The sequence below is a fragment of the Chionomys nivalis genome, chromosome 1, assembly GCF_950005125.1.
Source record: "Chionomys nivalis chromosome 1, mChiNiv1.1, whole genome shotgun sequence".
Taxonomy (NCBI): Eukaryota; Metazoa; Chordata; class Mammalia; order Rodentia; family Cricetidae; genus Chionomys; species Chionomys nivalis.
The window spans coordinates 19,973,493-19,996,865 of NC_080086.1; the positions used below are offsets into that span (position 1 = coordinate 19,973,493).

The window sequence follows — 23,373 nt, forward strand, 5'->3', positions numbered from 1 at the left end:
GCACTGGTCTAAAATAGCAATGACACATCCAATAATTTTATTTTTCATATGAAAAAAATCTAGCAAAAAAGTGGAGCTAGAAAAAGCTAGAGCCTTCTGGGAGTCAGTCCCTGAATTCGAAGGTCCAGTTCAGCAAAGGCCTGCTGTGTTTCAGATGAACCTGGAGGGCGCAGGCTCTGCTGTGTGTGTGTCCTTCAAAACACTCAAGTCTTATTCCCAGGTAGTAATAGTTTCAAAAATAGAATTCATTTCAACAGCCCAAGCATCAGACTCCCGTGGCTTGCTCAGTAATAGCACACTGCCATTTCTGTAACCACAGGCATCTATTTTCAAGGTCCTGATGGAAAACTTAAAACCACTTCCAACTTCTAAATTTTGTTTTGTTTTGTTTCCTGGTCCAGGCTTCCCTCTCTCCTCTCAATGCTAACTGAATTTTCTCCATCATTCTGGTGGGCAGGTTGGTAATATCATGGTGTAGACCTATGACTCCCTAATTCCTTTCTAGTGACTCATTCATAGTTCTTAAAGAGGAAGCCACCACCTAGGTGTGGAACTGCCAAGAAATCAGAGGGAGAGAAATGGGACTGAGGGTTCTTCACTCACGTCCTGGCTGATTGTTCTGATTTTCACACCCACAGCCTAGCCACACGAGCTTCCTGACTCGCTGAAAGACCCACTCCTAGCCAGAAGACACTGAACTTATTCTTGACCCCACAAACCAGATTACTTCCTGCTCTGAAAGGTGTTAGCTTCTTGTGAAGTATAAAGGAGGGAGTAAGTTGTGTTTGGGACCAGAAGTGACGCCTGGAGCAGACTTGAAGGCTCAGCACAATCTTCTGAGGCACTTGTTCATAATTAGCAGCACACGCAGCAGCTGCCAGCCAAATCTGGGACGAGGCCTAGACAGTTGCATTCCTAATTAGCACAGCACACAGCAGTCCTCCACCGTGAGGTAGGCAGACTTTAGCTTTGAGAAACACATGAAGCAGCGGCTGTGCACTTACTTGAGACACACCAGGCAGACTACACTAACATTTACCCCTGGGCAACAACTAAATGAACACATATACATCTGACTCTATGTTAAGTGTGCACTACACCAACCCCACACCCACTTCCATCTCCACGCAACCCTCATTTACATGCAAACCAAAAGAAAAAAGGAAGTGACAATCCGGAACTCAGGGGGATTTTTAAGGTAAGCAATTATTTTATTTTCCTGGCCTGACATCATTGACTTCAAAGAATCGGAACCTGCAGCTGACAGAGCAGACATACACATTGCTCCCAACAGGGAGGACGCTCTTCATGTGTTGAGATGAATTGAAATGTCATGTGTGAGTGCAATTCCTGCTCCCACCCCCTCCCCACATAGCCCCTAAATGAAAATGAATGAGTAAAACTCCCCATGAAACCCTGGAGTCCTCACTCCATCTTTCCTGAAGAGCAGATGGCATGGAGGCAAACGGCTGGCCAATCACTTAGCATTCCAGTGCATGTAAGACTGAAGAGCCCACAGCAGGGGGAAGATAAGTGGCAGGTGGGTAATCTTGCTTACCTTGTGCCCTGAACCTTCCACACAAAGACACACTGACCTGGCACATGAGAAAGCTAAAGGAAATGCTAGAGGACCGATCCTGAGGCTCCTGAAATTCTAAAGTTCTTATGGGATGAGGAGCAGAGATGCCCAACCCCGAACTCCAGTTTAATGCCATTCAATCTACTGGCAATTGTAACCACGTTTCCGCACAACTCTATTTCCCCCCAAAAACTCCATCTAAACATTTGTGCGAATGTCCACTGCCACAACTGGGGTGGTGCTATGACACCTGTGTGGAAGGAATAAAAGGAACCAGGAGAGGGAGGAATTGGAGACAGAGGTCAAGGGTCACAATGCTTCAATGACAGTGAGTATTTTTTGGTCCCTTAGTATGGTCCCCTACAGCTCCTAAAGCATTTTCCCCCTTTCCCTATGTGGTTTGTGCAAATGCCAAAAATCAAACCTCTGCCCAAAGAGACAGGAGTTGCTGCTGAACTGTATTCTTCTCTAGTGGCCACCTTCCCTCCTCCCAACCCTCTGATGAAACTGCACGAAAACTCACAGCAAGGCTGTGAACGATGTCGTCCCCATCTGGCTCTCACAGCCATCCAATCCAAGTTCTTCCTGGGCTGAGGAAGCAGAGAAAACTAACAATGGAGCTTGTGAAAAAAAGACGACAGTGTGTGCGGGATGATGTTTTCCGATGTCTTCACCTTGCGTCTCTTCCATGGTTGGGAGCCCTCCCTCTGGTTCCCCAAGTCCCACACGCACCCCACCCCTACCCCCAAGTCCAGGCGCTCCCATCTGCTGGGCTTCTGCCTCATTTTCCATAGACACTTTCATCACTGTAGGCCACATACAGAAAATAGTCTTCCTCGTGGTTGTCCTAAAAGGAGACAAGAAGACAGTAGAAAATACTAAACATTCATGTTCATTGTCTCTACGATTCTGAGTCTTGCACAACCTTGTGGAGAAGACATGTGGTCATCATTAGTTCCCATTAAAAGAATGGAAGTACAGCGCAGGGGTAGAACACTCTCCTAGTAAGTGTGAGGCTCTGGGTTCAAGATGTAGGTCAGGGAAAAGGAAAAATAAAAAAAGAAAAAGGAACAAAGAATAAGAGGTGTCAACTACATGCTGAGCTCTGGCTTCACAAAAGCAAGATTTATAGAGAACATATTATATCAGTAGCAGCAGAAAAATAACCATATTAAGCCATAGTCATAAAAAACATTCATTCTGTAGCCATGGACATTTCCTCCATCGCCCCCCCCCCCCCAAGACAGGATTTCTCTGTAGCTTTGAAGGCTGTCCTGGAACTAGCTCTAGTAGACCAGGCTGGTCTTGAACTCACAGAAACCTGCCTGCCTCTGCTTCCTGAAGGCTGGAATTAAAGGCGTGCGCCACCACAGCTAGGCAACATTTCCTTTCACAGTGTGGCTACTGAGCCTAATACTTACTGGTCAAAGTGCAATAATAAGTGATTAATGTTTGGCCACATATGGTTTATCTAAACGCCCCCCCCCCCCAAGTTTAGGGAATACTATGGAAGAAGAGGAAGAAAGAATTTAATGGGGGCAGGAAGTCACTGGTAAGGTGACCATATTTCTGTAAACACTCTTCCCATTGGCCTGGAAATGACCCTGGCCATTAGAGGTCTAGCTGACAAGAGAAGCAGCAGTAGGAGGGAAGAGAGAGGGTAAGGGGCAGGGACGAATGTGATTGAAATACGATATGTAAAAGTATGAAAAGTCCAAAAGTATGTACAAGTTCATTGTGAGCAACACAACCCTGAAAGCCGGTCTACACTTTCAGTAAAATTCTTTCAACTTGTTTTTTTTGTTTGATGTTTTCAAAGCTTTAACAAACAAAACATTGGGAAATAATTCTTAACTTGGAAAGAAATATTATCTTATGGCTGGAGTAGGAGTGAGGCTAGTAAGTCAATAAAGCACTTGCTTTGCAAGCCCGGAGGACCTGAGCTCAGTGCCAAGAACCTGGATGAAAATGGCATGAGCAGTGTTGTGTGTTTGTAACCCCAGCTCTTGGGAGAGAAAAAGGAGGATCCCTGGGGCTCATTGGCTAGACAGGCCAGCATACTTGGTGTGCTATAAGCCCATGAGACCTTGTCTCAAATGGGACACAGAGTGTTCTTGAGGATGACACCCTAAATTATCCTCCAACTTCCACCTTTGTGCACACATGCAAGAAAAAAAATGACAAAAAAAAAAAAAAAGAAGCAAATAAATAAAACCCCTTCACTCTAGCAAGGAGAGCATAGATATCACAAAATACAAACTGACATGCACAGTCATGGGGAATAAATGTTGTGGAATACAGGCTAGACCAGAGGCTCCTGGATGTGCACGTTGACTAACGAATGGGGCACAATGGAAAGGCAGCACCTTGTGTGACAGTGTTCAAGAAGTACAGTTGCAATCTTAGATCACATCATTTATATATGAAGTCCTAACTACAGCTTCTCCCCACTCAAATTCTCCCTTAACTTTATACTTTAACTTATTCACTGTATGTACTCAGACAATGGGAACTCTTTGTGGTCTTAAGTTTGTTCTACAAAGAAGAGCATCTGGATGTGGTTGACATAAACCAGATCTGCAGAGTTTACGTGTGAACTGTGATGGCAGAGCTCCCGGTTCAGACTGAAAAGGGGTCAAATGTAGCTGGTGTTTCCTTTCTCAAGTCTACCGCTAGATGGGGATGACCGACAAACAGGTGGAGTGCACAGTTCACTAACAAATTGTGCTTCCACATATAGAACGGGGACCTCCCAGGAAGCCCTTGCTACCAGGAACTGCTCAAGCCAGCAATAAAGCACTCTAGTCAGACCAGATTGAAAGGAGATTTCAAAAGATTAAACCGAGAAGGTGCTCCATCCTGAAAGGACAAGGAAGGGGTATCTAATCTCTCAGCTTCACACTGCTGTGTGTAAGAGGATCCCCATTAAAAACACCTCTTGTCCTACTTCCCAGGTGTGTTAACAAACCCTGGAACCAGAGCTAGGGGAGGCCGGGCTGCTCGGTATTGTGACCAAAACCATTACCTCATACAGCTGGCCCATGGTAGCACTCGTGGGAGGGATAGTGTTGTTGACAAAGAAGAATAAGGCGTCCTCAGGTCTCAGGTGGATCCTCTTCCGGATTAAGAAGTAGAACTGGCCAACTACATGAAGGAAACAGAGAGCAGGGCAAAAAAAGAAAAAGGACTAAGCAAAGAGAAAATCATGAAAACCAAAATCTACTGTATCTATCCCCCTTTAGGCTAAATACAAGCTTTTCAGACCCAAATACTATCTAAGATCCTTAGTGGCGAAATAGAAACTGAGGCTTGTACACCCCCTGAAACACCAGTGGGACGGCTTCCCTTCCCCCTCATTCAGCCTCAGACACAGTCAGCATACCAGCCCAGCCTAATGACGGCTGTGAGGGAGTATAATGCAGACTGAAGCATTCCTGTCTAACATGGACCCCTGATGCCTTTCTAGTTCCATTCCCACCCTGAGAGCTAACAATACAAAGAGGTCCCTGGACTCTGGATATCCCAGCACGATGAGGCAAGTGTCAGGGTGATGAGTGTATCCAATGGTTAGCCTTTTCCTGAAAACAATGTAAAGTTTCCGGAAGGCTATTGGACAAATGCATGAAGTCCAGGGCAAAAGAATCCTGAAAGCACCAGGTATTTCATTAAGAACAAGGTAAAGTCTAAATACCTGTAATTCAAAATAGAAGATATGCTAGGGTCTGCAGTTTTTTATCTCACAAACAGACCTACATTTAAGAGATAAAGCATTTAGATAGGAATCTCTAAAATGTGACCCATCCAAGACACTGGGCTGGCTTTGGAACAAATCGACCTCAGGATCACGCTGATGTTTAATGTTATGTAAATTACAGACTTGCTCCTTTACTCCACAGTATTCCTTTGCTGTGTCTTCAGGAATAAGACACGTGAGTAAGGCATTGGGAAATGCCAAACAGCTAGAAACAGAAGAACAGAGTGTGCTTGTCTGCACAGGTCCGCTCCCTGAAGAATGGTCCCAACTCTTTTGGTCAATAACTTGGACTTAAAATAAACTAACTTGGACTTGAAATAAAGATCAAGAAAGCTTTGCCTGGAATGGAAGGTCAGAAAAGGGAAAAACTATTACCGGTGAGGTCAGAGGGCACAAGGTACTTCCTCTTATCCAGATCAGGGACCCTGGCTTTGGGAGCCTTTTCCACGATGACCTAAAAGGAGAACAGGAGAAGGGATTAGAACTGCAGAACCTAGTTATTGTCTTTTTCTTTCCACACCTTAAATTTGTCCACACTATCTAGGCTCAGTGTAATTTTTTCAGTCCTTGCTTCCAATGTTCCTTGACCTTACACAACTACAAATTATTTATAAAGAACAGTAAAAGACATTTACCTTATGGCATTTTATTAAAGAATCAAACAGTTGTTCTCTGTTTCTAGGATAGTCTAATGATCTATTTGCTTTTTGGTTTTGCTTTTTTCCCCCTAAAATACCACTTATGGACTGGGGAGATGACATGGTGATAAAAGCAGTATATCTGATGACTGATTTCAGATCCCTCAAGTCCCTGTGAATGCCAGGAGGATCTGCAGGGGCCACTGCCAATCCCAGTGCTGGGAAGGCAGAGATGGAGATCCTGGGCCAACCTGTCTGGCTGAAGTGGGAGGCTTGGGTTCAGAGTGAGTAAAGTGAAGAGCAACCAAGAACTGTATGAGACATCAACCTCTGGCCTCCTCCACACGCACGCATATCTGCATACAATCATGCACATGCCCCCTCACGTGTGCACACCCTTACACACACGCACACAGAGGGGGGAAACGCATTTTATAGACACACAAGATTACAGCTTCGATCTTCACTGCCTGCCAAAGGCCCCGTGTTAAAGAAGTGCTCCTTCCTTGGCTGTGCACAAGTAGTGGAAATTTTGAGGGGTGGGACCTCATGGGAGGTTTAGGTTATTGAGTCCTCTGTGCTTCCACCATGATAGGCTGACTCACCACCGGCCCAAAGAACGGGGCCAAGTGAGCACAGACAGACTCTGAAACCAGTTGCCTTCTTACCTTCTAGAAGTTGACTGTCTCCGACATTGCTACAGTGATAGCTAACACACACAGGCAACTTGTCTCAGGTTTTAATCTTTGCAAAAAAATGTTCACTGCTAAGTGAAAAGTACTATGAATTTTTTTAATAATGTGGGACACTTTATGAGGGCATTGCACTGTACAATTCAGCGTTATTAACTATGTTAGGAGTTTAAGGGATTTTTCAATATCTACATTAAATATTTTTATAACATTTTTAAAGATTATGCATTTTGTAATGAAGAAAAAGACACATAAAATCTTAGATGGTTATGTATTTACTTAGAAAACAGAAAATATATTGCAAGAATATTAACACTGGATTTTTTTATTTTGAAAAACTCATCTTAAATGTGAGAAATAGGAAATACCAAAAAGCCAAGAAGCAGAAATAGACATTGGACGAGTATCCCTAAATGCTGTGTGACCTTCAGGATATCTGTGACCCCTCTAGGCTTCTGCACAAGCTGTACCCCCACCCCAGAAAAGACGAGACAAGTAAGTACATGTAAATGCCTGGGTAGACAGGTGAATCCAAAGCTTCAAGCTTCAAATTAAATAGAAAAGAGCTTGGCAAGGAGACTAGAAATGGACCAAACACAAGGAAGGAAAGAAGGCAGGCTACATAAGACAGAGCACAGAAAGCAGGGGGAGCCCTGGTATTTACCACAGGGACTCTGAAACCTGGCAGCTCCCACCAAGAGAGGAAAACTGTTTTTTTCATCTGTGGCAGGTGCTCTACCACAGGTTGTTTACAAATGTTTAAAAATACTGTGTCCAGCAGTTCCTGCTATTGCAGGTCCCTAGCACTCTGTTATTTTGAGATCCCATGACCCCCTCTCCCAAGGCCCACGTCTTCTGAGGCCAAGCTTAAGTTGTGAGTCAGACTGCCTTAGAAACTTAATGGCTTTTCGTAAACACCTGAACATAGTAAGATTGAGTTCTGTGCCCAAGGTACAGGAACTCTGGTTACAACCCTGAAACAAAACCACATCTCTTAGCCGGGCGATGGTGGCGCATGCCTTTAATCCCAGCACTCGGGAGGCAGGCGGATCTCTGTGAGTTCGAGACCAGCCTGGTCTACAGAGCTAGTTCCACGACAGGCTCCAAAGCCACAGAGAAACCCTGTCTCAAAAAACCAAAACAAAAAAACAAAACTAAAACCCACATCTCTGAGGCGAAGGGTATACCCAGTGATAGGCCACCAAGCAAAGGGCTCCATCCCCAGTGCTGCGCCTCCTCCACCCTAAACCAAATCTCTGGCATTTAGCAGAGTTCTTCTGTCACAACCAATTTCAGAGCCATAGGTTGAGAATCTCTCAGGTTGAGGATCCATGAGATCTGATTGACCTTTTCTTGGCTTATAAATTATCACTGAAATAAAACATTCAACATCAAGTCATAAGCAGGAGAATAAGGAACTAAAATATTCTGGGTGAGTGCTGTAACCAACCGAATGAGAAAGGCTCCTGGTTAGAGGAAATAGAGGAGCTTCAAATGAATTTGGAGACGGGTACACTTCACAGCCTGTATTTCTGTTAAAGTTCTGAATAATGGGGCGTAGACATTCGCTTAAGACATTCACTGGTCTACCAGCTGAACTCCAGATGGCAGCAAGACTTAACCTACTTCCAGGGGTCAACCACGTGAGGTAGAAGACACTCAATTCTGGTAACTCGAACTGGGAAGAAAAGGCGGCAACCTGAAGGTCAAGGACCAGGAATGTCACACCTCTGGGTGGTGACTTCACTTCCCTGTGCTTCAGGCTACATCTGTAGAACAGGGATTTTAGTTGTGTGAGGTGAGCCAGTGAATATGCAGACAAGGCATTCAGAGTGCTGCCTGCTATGTGGTCCACGTGTCATTTTAAAATTCAAAGGGGGTGGGGCTGACGAATTCAGAGAAAATTGGAAAGCAGTCTTCCACAGAAATAAGATGTGAAGGGCTGCGTACTACGGAGACAGGGCTAGTGTGTTTCCAGCTTTTCCCTTAAGACCGTTGTGTGCAATTCCTGGAGAATGGTGAAATATTTAACTTCCCCCCTTCCTAACAGGAAATGGGGTTGAGGGCTTTTTTCCAGTTGGGCCTACGTTTCTTCTAGTCGCCATAGCTGAGTCGGACTGAGCAAGAAACGCCCCAAAAGTACTTATGCATCAAGAAAAATTAATAGGCAAATCCAGCTCTTTTACCCTTTAAAGTTACGAGAGGCCGGGCGATGGTGGTGCACGCCTTTAATCCCAGCACTCGGGAGGCAGAGGCAGGCAGATCTCTGTGAGTTCGAGACCAGCCTGGTCTACAGAACTAGTTCCAGGACAGGTTCCAAAGCCACAGAGAAACCCTGTCTCAAAAATCCAAAAAAATAAAAAAATAAAGTTATGAGCGATGCAATTCTAACATCATTGCCTTTGCAAAAATAGAGAACGATTTTAAAGTCCCCTGCTCCTCCATCCACCATATCTAACAGTAATGTCGCCCTCGGCTTCCAATTCTGCTGCGCAGCCTTCAAAAGCAGGCAAGTGGGCGGGGGAGGGAGTAAAGGGAAAAACACCCGGATGCTGAGGGCTCCCTTAATATTTTTCTCCTTACTGCGTGAACTAGGTTTTGGCTGTTTAAATCGAGGTATAAGTCGTGGCGGAAATGGTTCTCAGTCCTTGCTCTTGAGGCCCAAGGACCCAACCCATCAGCAGTCCAAGGCAAGACCTTCTTTAGCATCGCGTGGCCAGGAAGACAGCAATGATGATGAGGCAAGCTGACTGTGGCGCAGAGAGCGTGACCTTGTTTGCAAGGCCCGCCTGGTGGGAGCTCCCCGCCTCCTAATTCTAGGAAAAGGCAGGGCAGAATCTACTGACTTCTCAAGTTTTACCTCCTACGCTCAAGGAAATGAGGATGAAACTCGGATTCATGGAGAACCACGAAAGGCAGACATGGATGGGCACAAGGTTCACCGCACCTGACACTCCAGGGTTGCGCATGTTCTCTACAAACCCATCCAATCTGAGGCCCCCAAGCAGTGACTCCCGCACACAGAGGCCGCGCCACCTGCACATTCCCCACCTCCAAGAGAGCTGAATTCTGCTGAGTCACCCACTCGCAGGTTGCGCTTTTGAGATGCCAAAGGTGTGCATAGGCCTCTTAGGATTGATTATGTAATTCCGGGGACCCTCCTGTGCCAGGGCCACCCGCTAGTACCAGGCTACCCTTCTGTCACAGGCCAGCGCCCGGCTAACCTACAGCTCCCAAGCAACCAGCTCCCCAATTCCCCAGCTCGCCCGCCCCTACCCGCCCCCACTCACCGGCACCCGATCCGGGTATTTCTTCCTAATCTTTTCACCTTCCTTTTTCCGATACTCGAAGGGATGGTCTTCCTTATACTGGAACTTCATGATGGAACGCAGGTTTGGGGGCTCCCCGGACGGGGCCTGCTCCGCGCGCCGGTGACTGTGTCTCGCGTCTGGCCACCCCTGGTCAATGTCAACCTTATCACAATCGCTCCACACGCGTCAGCAACCACGCGCCCGTCGCCGCACTACGTGACTAAACGTCTGGATATCTCCCGGGAGGAAGGTAAAGGACCACCAGGTAAAGAAATTGAGAGGCTTTTCCAAGATCTGGGAACACAAAAACACCAGGGCGGTGTTGTGACATCACGGAGCCCCGCCTCTATCCCGCCCCCGGCGCAAAGGATTTGCTCGATAGGGGTGGACAGAAACCTTGATTATTTGTATGTGTGTCTTTCACGCCTAAATTTTTCTAAATCACTCTAACAAAAATCAAAAATACATTTCCTGTTTTTATTTTTCTTATTTTATATAGAAAATATTTTTTAACCCAAAGAATTCTCTAACAAATGTCTTCATCCCTCCCCTTCATGTTTCTTGCTTGGTGCCCAAAACAAACACACAGGAAGAAAATCCAGCTGTTTCCAGAGCAATGAGGTATCAGTAGTCTGGTGGAGCAAAAGCGCCAGGCGTCACGAGATCTGTAGCCCAGAAAGAAACGTCCTGTGCTTGCATTTTGACCTTTGCCTGGCACCCGTGGCTGGCCTGGGTTCACCACCCCAGCTCCTCCTCTTCACTCTGGCGTCCTTTCGTTTGTATCTGTGCTGGAACTGGTACTGAGACAACATAAACAGAGCGTGACTCAGGGATTTGAAGAACCCATCAGGGTGAAGCGCATGATGTCATCAAGGTTACAAGCTACGCCGCGACGAGCACCGGGCTTCATGCACGTTCAAAGGAGAGCTGAATCCATTCACTTTATCCTGTTCACCCATAAGTCTGGTCCTGGGTTCTTGAAAATACAGAGGTCAAGCAGTTTAGGTGACTGTGGTCTCCCCAACAGTAGTTTCCTGGGGGGAGGGAGTATAAACTGCAGGACAGTTGTCCTAATGGAAAGAGCTCATGGGAACCAAAATCTCTAGTGGAAGACCCTGAGGCTTACAGAGAGGATCAGACTGCCCAGGCCCCTCTGGCACACCAGGAATCTTTGGATGCTGGGTCAGCCTTCTGATCCTACTGGTAGTGACTCTCCAAACGTATATTTGGGGAGCATTAGAAATGGTAAAGAAAGAGGTCAGGGATGCTTTGTGTTGTTCAAATAAAATGACTTCTAAATGGTACCAGGCAAGCAGCACTGGTGGCCTGACTTTTTTCCCCCTTTCAAATTACTCTCAGTGACTTGGCCTTCAAAAGCCCACAAAATAAATTGAGCTAAATTTAACTACCCAATCAAGAAAATGAAATGCATAGCCCACTTCTGGTTTTTCTCCCAGGAATCTTTTGAATTGTCACTACATATAAAGACCGATGAGTTAATGCACCACATTGTTATGTTTATATTAATAATTTTCAGGTGTTTTTCCAATTGAAAATAGTTTAATACCCAGTTAATCATTTTATGTTTGACTCAAATACAATTAAGTCTTTCAGAAGAAAACTTTCCAACCAGTTGAGATGAGCCTAGGGATTAAAATAGTAATATTGTCATTTTCTGAGTGACCTTCACTGTTTTTTAATAGATGTACAATCTCAATTAATTGAAGGGCAGTTTCTTCGGTCTAGTGACAATGTCTGCAGTGTATGAAAAATAAAAGGCTAAGTATTGGTTAATCATCTAAGGGTTTTCTGAATGTTAGTAGTTTACATTAGAATACAAAATACATTGGGAGCAGGAGAGATGGCTCAGTGGTTAAGATCACTGGCTGGTCTTGTACAGGACCAGGGTTTGATTTCCAGCAACCCCAAGACAGCTCAAGACTCTCTGTAACTCTAGTTCCAGGGATCTTATGCCCTTTTCTGGCATCTGCTGTGCACTGCATGCTCATGGTGCATATACATTCAAGTAGGCAGAGCACCCACACAAATACAACAAAAATCACTTGAGAAAAACAAAATGTATCTATTTCTACAATTTTACTATTTATTCTCAGAAGACTCTTTAAAATGTTGTATAGACATACATTAAAAAATTAACAATTAAACAGATAAAAATTGTTTAAAAATCCTTTCTTCAGCCAGACAAAACATGGGGTTAAAAAGACCACATTTTTCTCAGGTAGCCACTCCAAAGGCTTCTTGTACTGTTCTGGCTTTTATATTTATGAGATTGAAACTTTTTTAACTTTTTTATGCATATTCAGTCATGTAGAGGATTTCAGACAAGCAATACCATCGTGCCCACTGCTCCAATTGTTTTCTTTCTATTTAAAAGTAAATTGGATTTCACCGCTGAATGTGAACATGTGGTTCATCATGCTACATCTTAAACATTGCTGGTACCTCCACAATTAGTTGACAGTGCACAGAGTTCATACCCAGAGTTGTATGCCTCTCATCGAATGCATTTCATAATCCTTCTCAGTCACACATTGCAACTTGAAGCTGAATATAAAGTTAAGCTTTATTTCTTCATTTATGATCATTTCTATTATCATATATGCCTACGAATAAAAAACAAAATTAGAACCTAGATGTAGCCGGGTGGTGGTGGTGCATGCCTTTAATCCCAGCACTCGGGAGGCAGAGGCAGGCGGATCTCTGTGAGTTCAAGACCAGCCTGGTCTATAAGAGCTAGTTCCAGGACAGGCTCCAAAACCACAGAGAAACCCTGTCTCAAAAAATCAAAAAAAAAAAAAAAAAAAAAGTAGAACCTAGATGTAACTAGACATAAGTTAATGCCAATCATCAGAAAATGTACTTGTCAAAGACTTTTAAAAAGAAGCTTTATTTCTTTAAGTTTTAAGCAAATGGTTACCTACAAATCAAATGCTGAAGATCATATGGCTGAGACTTGTTGATTTCCATGCCAGGAACCTTTCTTGCCCCTAATGTCTCCTTCCTAGGCACAGTGAGCTTTCTGTTATCTCCCTGATGTGTTTAGCACCATGAGGTAATGGCTTTCTCGTTTTACACAGGGTTCTGCTTAGATTCAGGAAAGTATCCCAGTAGAGCGGAGATATTAACAACTCACGGACCTGCTTTAAAGTCATGATTGTCACCCACACTCACTCCTAATGGCTTTCAATCTTGTTTTCATCACTTGTGGGTGGTGCAAAGACAGACTCAAATGCCAAAATACGTGTGTTAAAGATGAGTTTTCCCTGTGTTACACGTTTTGCCTTATCCAGCTATCAGCCTGCAGTCTTATGAAGAAAGTCTAAGTCCTTAGAAGTTCAATTCTCTGCTCTTCCACAACAAACTTCAGAATTTTCTCCAAGATTGCCTATCCTCACAGGTCCCTGTGTACTTAGTTCACACTGGTAATGTTGTCTTCAAAAGCTGAAGAACATCCTGAAATTTAGGAGGTGGGGCGCAAAGAAAGGCTGAGGTTTCTGTGAGGCCTCTTTCACAAGGGCACCAATCCCTATTATAAGGTCTTTGCCCTCATGACTCGATCATCTCCCGAAGGCCTCACCTCTCAGTACCATTATTTTGGTGAATGGCAGGAATGGGGTCAGGTCGGGGAATTAATCAGTAAATGGATTTGGAGGGATGATACCAAATGGCCAACATTCAGGTAGTCTCAGGTAGACACTAGATAAGAAAGACAAACTTGACACTCAGATAAGGTAGACAGATAGTTTGAGAGAGTCTTAACAGCATTCAGGGTCCTGGTTTCAGGTAGCACCCCTTTTGGAAAAGCTGTCCCTCACAGGTTTAGACAATCTCCAGTCATAGTAAAAGTCTCAGTCAGACCAGACTGGTACCCTGACTAACCAAACCAACATTCTCTTCCTTTTTTTTTTTTTTTTTTTTTTTTTTTTTTGGTTTTTCGAGACAGGGTTTCTCTGTGGTTTTGGAGCCTGTCCTGGAACTAGCTCTGTAGACCAGGCTGGTCTCGAACTCACAGAGATCCACCTGCCTCTGCCTCCCAAGTGCTGGGATTAAAGGCATGCGCCACCACCGCCCGGCTTTTTTTTTTTTTTTCATTCTCTTCCTTTAATGGTTTGAATACCCCAGGAGGCAGCACCCCTCTGCCTTCATCTCCTCAGAGCAACCAGAGATCACCTGAGAACACACTGGAAAGCTCCTGGCAGAAATGAAGAGAGACATGCTTCTCAATCTATGAGACTATTGAAATAATGAATTCTCAAAATGGAGGTTTGCCCAGGAAACTCATGCTGAGTGCAAGAAAAGCCACCAACTAGAAGAGGAATTTGTAAGGCAGAGAGATTTCAAACAGTTCTAGCAACTTGTCGCGTGACCTTCCAGGATGAGACTGAAACCAGATAACGGTGGTGGTGTGAGGGACCACACTTCAACTGGGGTCCATTAGATATACATATCTTGGCCCTCTGTTTGTACTTTGATCCTGAATGCGAACTTGAGGGATTCATTGGAGCTCTTTGTCCCTCTTCCCAATGTCTCCTTTCTCTGATTTCCAGTACTAATTTGACTCTCTTTATTGAATTTTGAGGATGGGTGGCCAGACCAAAATTGGGACAGAGGCTATGACTCCATGTTTGAAGGAACAAGACACAATTTTGGGTTAACTGTCACTCAAAATGAGCTGACTCCAGGTAGAGAAGAAAGATGGACTCGTTCGTTCTCAGCAGTTGTTGGAGTAATTCCCTCCAGAACCATTTTCATCTTCCAAGTCAGCTTCCACTACTTTTTATCTCCATTTGGTGAAACTAAAAAGCAACTTGGGACTGTGTTTAGGATTTTCAGCCAAGTGTGATCCTTGGTAGTCCCACCTTGATCACTTCAGGCACTTCAAGGAGCACTCCAGGCTTTGCTTCCCTGCTTCCCTTTCGATCCTTTTGAGTATTTTGGGGGTTCTTTTAAACTATTTGGGGAGTTGCCATTTGGTGCTCTTCTGTTGAAAAGTGCTGGGGTACAAGAAAAGAGAAACACAGTTGTGGCTGAGGCAGCAGCCTTCCCCCGTCCAAGGAAAAAGACAAGTATTCTACTGAGAGTCCCTCTCCACCATCAAGATGACAAGATCTCCCTTCCTGCTCCACCACCCCTTCCTTGCCTCAAGTCTGTAGGGTCTGGGTCTACCCCTGCTCCTGGGGTTCATCTTGAGGACAATTTCTGCTCAGCCAGCTAAAACATCCTGTTTGTTCTTGTGCTCCCTCTGCCCCGCCTGGTGATTAGCTGTAGGGCATTGTTTACTCCATCTTGGATGTGGCAATTTTCCACCTGCCTGGGGGGGGGAGGGGATTCCTTGTGCTGCAGCTAGGTATTTAAGGATTTCCCCAAGGTTGAATAAACTGTGTTCACCTGATCTCCTTTTGAATGACCCAGGTCTCTTGTGTATTCTTTCAATCACCAGGCCCTTGCCTGGCTTGCGTACTGTACAGTGGCGCACGAACTATACCAAGAGGGTAACACAAAGAATGGGTATTACACATGTCTGGGAATCAGAGAGTTTGGTCAAGGGTTTATGCTATGAAACTTCCAAGCCACAGAAAGCTATAAGCACAGAAAGCTATAAGCTATAAGGGTAACACAAAGAATGGGTGCTACACATGTCTGGGAATCAGAGAGTTTGGTCAAGGGTTTATGCTATGAAACTTCCAAGCCACAGAAAGCTATTAGCACCAACTCTCATATCACATAGAAAGTGTCTTAGTGCCGGGCGGTGGTGGCGCACGCCTTTAATCCCAGCACTTGGGAGGCAGAGGCAGGCAGATCTCTGTGAGTTCAAGACCAGCCTGGTCTACAAGAGCTAGTTCCAGGACAGGTTCCAAAACCACAGAGAAACCCTGTCTCGAAAAGCAAAAAAAAAAAAAAAAAAACAAAAACAAAAACAAAACAAAACAAAAAAACAGAAAGTGTCTTAGACAGAGCAAAGCAAATGGTAGAGTCCATAATTCATCTAAATCTTACTGTACCTTTAAAATCTAAAGGAAACCATTTTATTCCTAGAATTTTGCATCAAGCCAAACTAGTCTTTAAGGGTGGATGTAGGTCAGGACACTGGTGATGTGGGGGACAATACAAGCATTTATTTCTCATGTACACATTTTCAGGAAATGGTGCCAGTGTACAGAAACCAATCAAGAAAGAAGAAGTCATCAGATAAAGGAAATAAAATGTAAGCCAATGGAGGAGGTGTCTATAAGATAACACAGTGACTAATTATGGATATGTTAATACTCATGCACTACTGTAAATTTGATTTGATTTATGTTCCTGTGGTAACGAGATGCAGGCATACGCCTTGTGTCACTATTTAATCATCAATGAAGTAATGAGAGCCTCGAATGATCAAGTGTCTATCCCAACACTGGGACTGAGATTAAAGGATAGAGTCTGAATTTTAACACTCAGAACCTGGTTTCAGAATTTTAACCACTGACGATATTTCTCTGCTCTCCACTAGACTGTTCTGATAGAAATTATTTGTCTTTTTTTTTTCTTTTTGGTTTTTTTCAAGACAGGATTTCTCTGTGGTTTTGGAGCCTGTCCTGGAACTAGCTCATGTAGACCAGGCTGGTCTCGAACTCCCAGAGATCCGCCTGCCTCTGCCTCCCAAGTGCTGGGGTTAAAGGCGTGCGCCACCACCGCCCGGCTGAAATTATTTGTCTTGATATAAAATTTGTGTCCTTCAAATTGGACCTGTATTATTTATTGCTGTCTGGAGGAAAGGATAATTCAGCTTTACTACTTACACAGTCATTATGGAGAGAGGACCAGCAGTCAAGTGTAAGGAAGACTCTGGTTGAGATACTTTGTGTGTAAAGTGAAAATCCTGAGAAGTCTGGATTCCTGGAATGCCAGAGCCATTAAGCAGGAAGGAATAGGGACAGTATTCACATTCAAAGGTTAACACCCAGAAACTAAAATGTAGAGAAAGGCCATTAATTTATGGCTATATTTAATATCTTAAAACATTTCCAGCTTCTCTTCCAGGATTCATTCTACTTACATCATTCTCAGAATTTTTATTATTTTCTGTAATTCAGATTTTCTTTCTGTTATCTATTTATTATTATTAATTTTCTTTTAGCCTTTACTTGTCACAGAAACTGTCCTTCTATTGCCCATTTGGTATTTAAATTTTTATTACTTCTCATTTTGAAATTCAGATACTCATTTCCTGGTACTCTTTCCAAACTTTAAAATTGTGAGGAATTCTGGGGTAGGAAGTGGTGTAATTCTGGGTTGTCTAAGGTGTGTATGCCAATGGAAGGATGGTGGCCAACATTACTCAGACAGAGCAAGTCAAATATTTTTCAGAGTTAACACTTGATACTTCAGGAACAACCCATAAGTCAATGAAGCTATTTTCCCATTCTGTTTGCTCAAGGACAGATTCCCTATTCTGGCTTTTTTATTACCTTCTAACTGATTGTATTTTAACCAAAGAATGGTAAAGCAAAACTCATGATCTCCAGACTTTGCTAAACAATGCATTGTTTGCTCTCTTTTCAAAGTCTGATCTACAACTGTTGTATCAATGAAGTTGATCCTCTAATAAAGACCATAGAGCCAGCCACACGCATATGATAAACTAAGTAAAAATCAACAGTACAGTTCCTAGCCTAGATCTGGGCCAGCAGCAGGCCACAGCAGAGTAACTTGTGGTTCTGTTTGCTCCCTCTCCATAGAGAGCTACTCCCTACAGCCCAATTCACCTCTCCTACTCTCACTCTTCACAAAGCATAGTCTGTTGTCCTCATGGGAAAGATTATATACTTGTTTTAGGAATCCCGATACATAAATGCAAACCTCCTTGTAGGAATTAAGCTATTCTAAGCAAGCACTGTGTACTCCTCTTTGATAGCCAAACTATTGACCATGTACCCCCCAAAATTGGACAGTTTCCTGGAACCTCATTATGGGAGAGGAAAAGGTTAAAGAAGCCTAGCTCCAGCCAGAAGGGGAACTGGTCTTCTGAAAACATACCAGACCACCACATAGGAAAGACAGGAATCTGGTTATTAAAGGTAGGCAATTGCCTGGTGGTGGTGGCGCACGCCTTTAATCCCAGCACTCGGGAGGCGGAGGCAGGCGGATCTCTGGGAGTTCTAGGCCAGCCTGGTCTACAAGAGCTAGTTCCGGGACGGGCACCAAAACTACAGAGAAACCCTGTCTCGAAAAAACAAACAAACAAAAAAACAAAAACAAACAAACAAAGAAAAAACAACAACAACTAAAGTAGGCCCTGATTACTTAGGTTCCAAATTGAATACCTCTGGCCCTTTATTTAAACCTAAACCACATGTTAGTACCTGGAAGGTGGACTTGGGGTGGGAATTGGCTTATGAATGGCAAATATTATAGCCTTCAGAGCCTGGGTTCTCACCTACTGATGACTCTAGTAACAAGAGGAGCCTTGCACTGTCAGGTCACTTTGTCCGACTGTGTAGATAGGGACTCTCTTTCACAATCAAGCATCACACTAGATTCAGTTCAGACCGTTTGGAGGAGCTGTAATTTGGATCAATGTGAAAGGAAGAAAAATCACTGTGGTCACCTCAAGAAACTCCAGAGTGAGCAGTAGAGGATGCAGAGTAAATCTGGGATGTGTTTGTGTGGGTTGGGAAAGCAAAGCCAGTGAATCTTCACTGATTCAAATTAGAGGGCAGTCTGAGAACAATCAGCCAATGTCTTTGTTTCCTGATGGATTACATCTTGAGCATGGCTAAGAATGTAGTTAAAAAAGAGAGATAATTACCATCATTTTACACACACCCCATATTCTTTTTCACCCTCTCATCATTTTTATCTTGGATTTTATGCTGCCTGATAGAATGAAAATCCTCTTTCCTCAAACTTCACGCAAGGATTCAAAGGTGCATTACAGTTTCTTTGTAAAACGGTGATCATGTCATGGAGCTCCCCTGACAAAAAGATATTAACTAGTTCCTCATTAACATCAAGTTCAAGTCCAGCAGGTCAATAGTGGCACACGCCTTTAATCCCAGCACTCGTGAGGCAGAGCCAGGCAAATCTCTGTGAGTTCAAGGCCAGCCCACTCTACAGAGTGAGTTCTAGGACTTGCTCCAAAACTATAGAGAGAAACCCTGCTTCGAAAAACAAAAAACAAACAAAAAACAAATTAAAAAGAAAAGAAAAATTTCAATGTTCAAATTGCTTAGCACTAATCCACAAAATATGCCCTTTCTCTTCTACAATTCAATGCTTCCTGCCTCCCTTTCACTATGACATAAATACCCTACATGGAAGAAGCTGCAAAGAAAGCAAATGTGGCTGGGTGGTGGTGGCACACGCCTTTAATCCCAGCACTCGGGAGGCAGAGGCAGGCGGATCTCTGTGAGTTTGAGGCCAGCCTGGTCTACAAGAGCTAGTTCCAGGACAGGAACCAAAAGCTACGGAGAAACCCTGTCTCGAAAAATCAAAAAAAAAAAATAGCTAGTTCCAGGAGAGGCTCCAAAGCTACAGAGAAACCCTGTCTTGAAAAGCAAAAACAAACAAAAAACAAAGAAAGAAAGAAAGAAAGAAAGAAAGAAAGAAAGAAAGAAAGAAAGAAAGCGTGCAAATGGATGGAAATAGAAAACACTATCCTGAGTGAGGTATCCCAGACTCAAAAAGAGGAACATGGGATGTACTCACTCATAATCGGTTTCTAGCCATAAAATAAAAGACATTAAGCATATAATGTGTGATCCTATAGAAGCTAAATAAGAAAGTGAACCCAAAGAAAATCATATAGTCATCCGCATGGAGAGGGGGAAGTAGACAAGATTCCAGGGCAAAAACTGGGAACTTGCGGGTGAGGTGGCATGGGGCAAAGGGGAAATGGGATGAGAAATATGAGAAGGGGAGGATGGGAGGAGCTCGGAGGATTGGGATGGTTGGGATATAGGAAGGATGGATACGGGAGCAGCGAAGTATATATCCTATCTAAGGGAGCCATCTTAGGGTTGGCAAGAGACTTGACTCTTGAGGGGTTCGCAGGTGTCCAGGAATATGTCCCCAGCTGGTACCTTGGGCAACTAAGGAGAGGGAACCTGAAATGACCCTATCCTATACTGATGAATATCTTGCATATCACCTTAGAACCTTCATCTGGCGATGGATCGAGGTAGAGACAGAGTCTCAATTTGGAGCAACGGTCTGAGCTCTTAAGGTCCAAATGAGGAGCAGAAGGAGGGAGAACATGAGCAAAAAATCAGGACCACGAGGGATGCACCCACCCACTGTGACAGTGGAACTGATTTATTGGGAGCCCACCAAGGCCAGCTGGTCTGGGACTGAATAAGCATGGGTCGATTCCGGACTCTCTGAGCATGGCGGTCAATGAAGACTGATGAGAAGCCAAGGACAATGGCACTAGGTTTCGATCCTAATACATGAACTGGCTTTGTGGGAGCTTAGCCTGTTTGGACGCTCACCTTTCTGGACGTAGATAGAAGGACCTTGGTCTTCCCGCAGGGCAGGGAATTTGGACTGCTCTTCAGTATGGAGAGGGAGGGGGAATGGAGTGGGGGGAGGAGAAGAGGAGTGGGGATAGGGGGAGGGAAGTGGGGGGAGGGCAATATTTGGGAGGAGGGGAGGGAAATGGGAAATGGGGAGCAGGTGGAAATTTTAATTAAAAAAGAATAAAAATAAATAAATAAGTAAAAAAAAAAAAAGAAAAAAAAGAAAGAAAGAAAGAAAGAAAGAGTGATCAGAGTGCTTTATGAGAAATTCCCAAATAATAATAAAAATACTATGTTAAAAAAAAAGAAAGCAAGAGCAAAATGAAGGAAGACAGTGAGGCTGGGGAATTGTCACCTTGCACATGGTTCCAACTAATCGGCTTGCTGTGATGTGATGATCCTGTTCCCAGTACAACTCAAATCCTGCATTTCTCTGCATTCCCACCTTTGTCACAACAAAGCAGTTTTAATTCACTCTATTCCTCTTGAAGATTTGGTGATTTTAGTTTCAAACAAAACAAACTATTTTACAGACTATTATGGTTCGTCTTAGTTACCAGTTTGACTGGATTGAGACATGGGTAGAGCTGTGTCTGTGGTGGGGGGTGATTCAAACAGGCCTAATGAGTGGGACAGTGACTGTATGGCTGAGGAAGACCCACTTTGAATGTGGGCAACACCTTCCAGTGTGGGCTAGTGAACAAGCCTCTTCCTTTTCTGATGTCTTCATGAGGCTCTCATCACCTGCTGACATTAACTCCAGCTTCAGCCTTTTAACTCAGGTTCTTGTGTTCAGGCCTTCAAGAAAGTCTCATCACAGTCACCAAAGACCTGAAGGAAACTACGAATCATCAATTTATTTAAGGATATAAAATAATATAGTGTAAACTGGGTGTGGTTGCTCAGATCTGTAAGCCCAGATGTTTGAGAGGTTGAAGCCAGAGGATCTTATGTATAAAGCCTGCCTGACCTACAGAATAAATTCAAGGTTATTCTGGTCAACTTTATGAGACCATTTCTCAAAATAAAATTAAAAAAAAATTTGAGAGATGAGAATCAAAGTTTTTGTTGTACACATTCTTCTTCCCTGGCAGGCTTTTTGCTATTCTTGGCATGGTATTCCTTAAATAACACTTCTTGTTTTGAAAGATCCTGCTGTATTTTGCTTGTTTTGCAATGCAAAACACCATAGTAGTAGTCTTTCTATGGAGGAGAAAGCACAACATTATCAATGGGAATGAAAAAAAAAGATGTTGATGGGGCTGCAGGATAGAAAGTTACCCAAAGGTTTTTATTTCCTTCTGAACCAAGCCAAGAGCCTGCCTAGAATTAGTAGATTGATTGTGGAGCATGGGAAATACGAGAGACAATGATATTTGAATATGTATCAAGAGAAATACAGAAGTTACCATAAAAAATGGCATTAATGCTAGATGGCCCAGGAGGTATTTAAGACTGTGAACTTTGTTTTGATGAGTGGGGCTGTAAGATCTTTTTCCAGCATTGTTCAGCAATGTAAGCGTTGGGAAGAAATCATGTAATTTCATTGAACCAAGACTTAAATTTTTAAAATTGGCATGAAACCAATTAAAAGAAATTAAGAACTTGAAACACTGATGAAAATGACTGAGGTGATTGGCATATGCCTTACGTTGAACAGAAAAATGAACTGAAGAAATTTTAACGTCAGTCAGCCTCTTAATGTGTTTAAATCTGTATCATATTGAAAAATGAAAAACCAAGGATATTGAGTGGAACATAGTGGTATACTTCTGTAATCCTAGCACTTAATCCTGGCTCTTAAGAGGCAGAGTTCAGCAGGAAATTGGCCTGCATAGGAACTTTGAGACTACCCTAGATTACACAAGAAAGTACCATCTCAAAAGAAAAGATGAAAAAAAAGGAAAGAAAGTGAATATTTTGTGGAATGTATGATGACTGGGTGGCTTGGTGGTGGTTTTGGTAAAAGAAGGTCCCCTTTGGTGCTACTCACAAGTTACACATGTCAACAGCTTCCCCAGGCACTCTGATTAGTGATTGAGGAGTTCCGATCACTAACAGGTTACACTCATATACGATGCCCCTCCAGGCTTCAGTGACCATTGCAAGAATGTATTTAATGAGGTGCAGCACTAATCAATGCTTCCCTGGGTCTGATCTTCTCCTCCAGAGAACCCCAGCTCATCACTACAAAACAGGCAGGTTTTTCAAATACCCCTCTGCAGAGCATGTTACAAAGAATAACTTAGATTTTTGGCTGTTTATCTCAATAATGCATGTTTATTGATAAAATAAAATCACTTTAGGTATGACTTTACAATAACATAGCAGATAAGCAAAAGGACAAACCAGAACGTAAAACTCAATGGAGTCACTGCAGGCTGCTGAAGAGCAAATGACAGCAGAAAGAATAGTAAGAAGTAACTAATGCACACATACTTTACAAATCATGCCTTGGGTATTTGTGTTCTTGGTTGTGCACAATGTTGTCGAATTTATAGATGAGAAAAATCCATCTTCCAAGATTTCAGGAACTTTCCTAGGTAGTTTTTTCCAGGGTACATCTCACTTTTTTGATTGTGATGACAGTATTTTAAAAGGTAGAATGTGGCCAACATTGCTTGGCACTATTCACTCATCAGGGTGGTACCGTGGAAGGTTCGAGGCTTAGGGTAGCATTTAAGTGTTTTGAGCATTGGAGAGGTGCAGAGGAACTCAATGGAGGAAATGCATTCTTGGCTATAGCTCCACTAGATGGCAGTAATGCCCAGTAGGAGTCGCTCTAGACATAAATCTTAAAACAGGAAGTAAAGAAGCAAAGCAAGGCTTTTTTCTTAGTCTAAAAGGAAGTGCAAGCCTCTCTCTCTCTCTCTGTGTGT

The 23,373-nt window shown here is 43.4% G+C and overlaps 1 protein-coding gene across 1 annotated transcript; it reads right to left on the bottom strand.

The window, feature by feature from the left end:
- Positions 1-1,193: 1,193 nt before the first annotated feature.
- On the bottom strand, positions 1,194-10,306 carry Gabarapl1 (GABA type A receptor associated protein like 1). The gene is made up of 4 exons (XM_057793166.1): positions 9,954-10,306; positions 5,709-5,787; positions 4,605-4,723; positions 1,194-2,426 (listed from the first exon to the last, which is right to left on the bottom strand). Exons 1-4 carry the CDS (start codon positions 10,041-10,043, stop codon positions 2,361-2,363), a joined length of 354 nt encoding a protein of 117 aa, XP_057649149.1. The 5' UTR covers positions 10,044-10,306; the 3' UTR covers positions 1,194-2,360.
- Between the last annotated feature and the right edge of the window lie 13,067 nt (positions 10,307-23,373).

Coding starts and splice junctions, on each gene's coding strand:
- Gabarapl1 (XM_057793166.1), bottom strand. CDS start 10,043: ATGAAGTTCCAGTATAAGGAAGACCATCCCTTCGAGTATCGGAAAAAG. Junction 5,788..9,953: donor AATACCCGGATCGGGTGCCG/GTGAGTGGGGGC, acceptor TTCTCCTTTTAG/GTCATCGTGGAAAAGGCTCC. Junction 2,427..4,604: donor CCATGGGCCAGCTGTATGAG/GTAATGGTTTTG, acceptor GTCTCCTTTTAG/GACAACCACGAGGAAGACTA.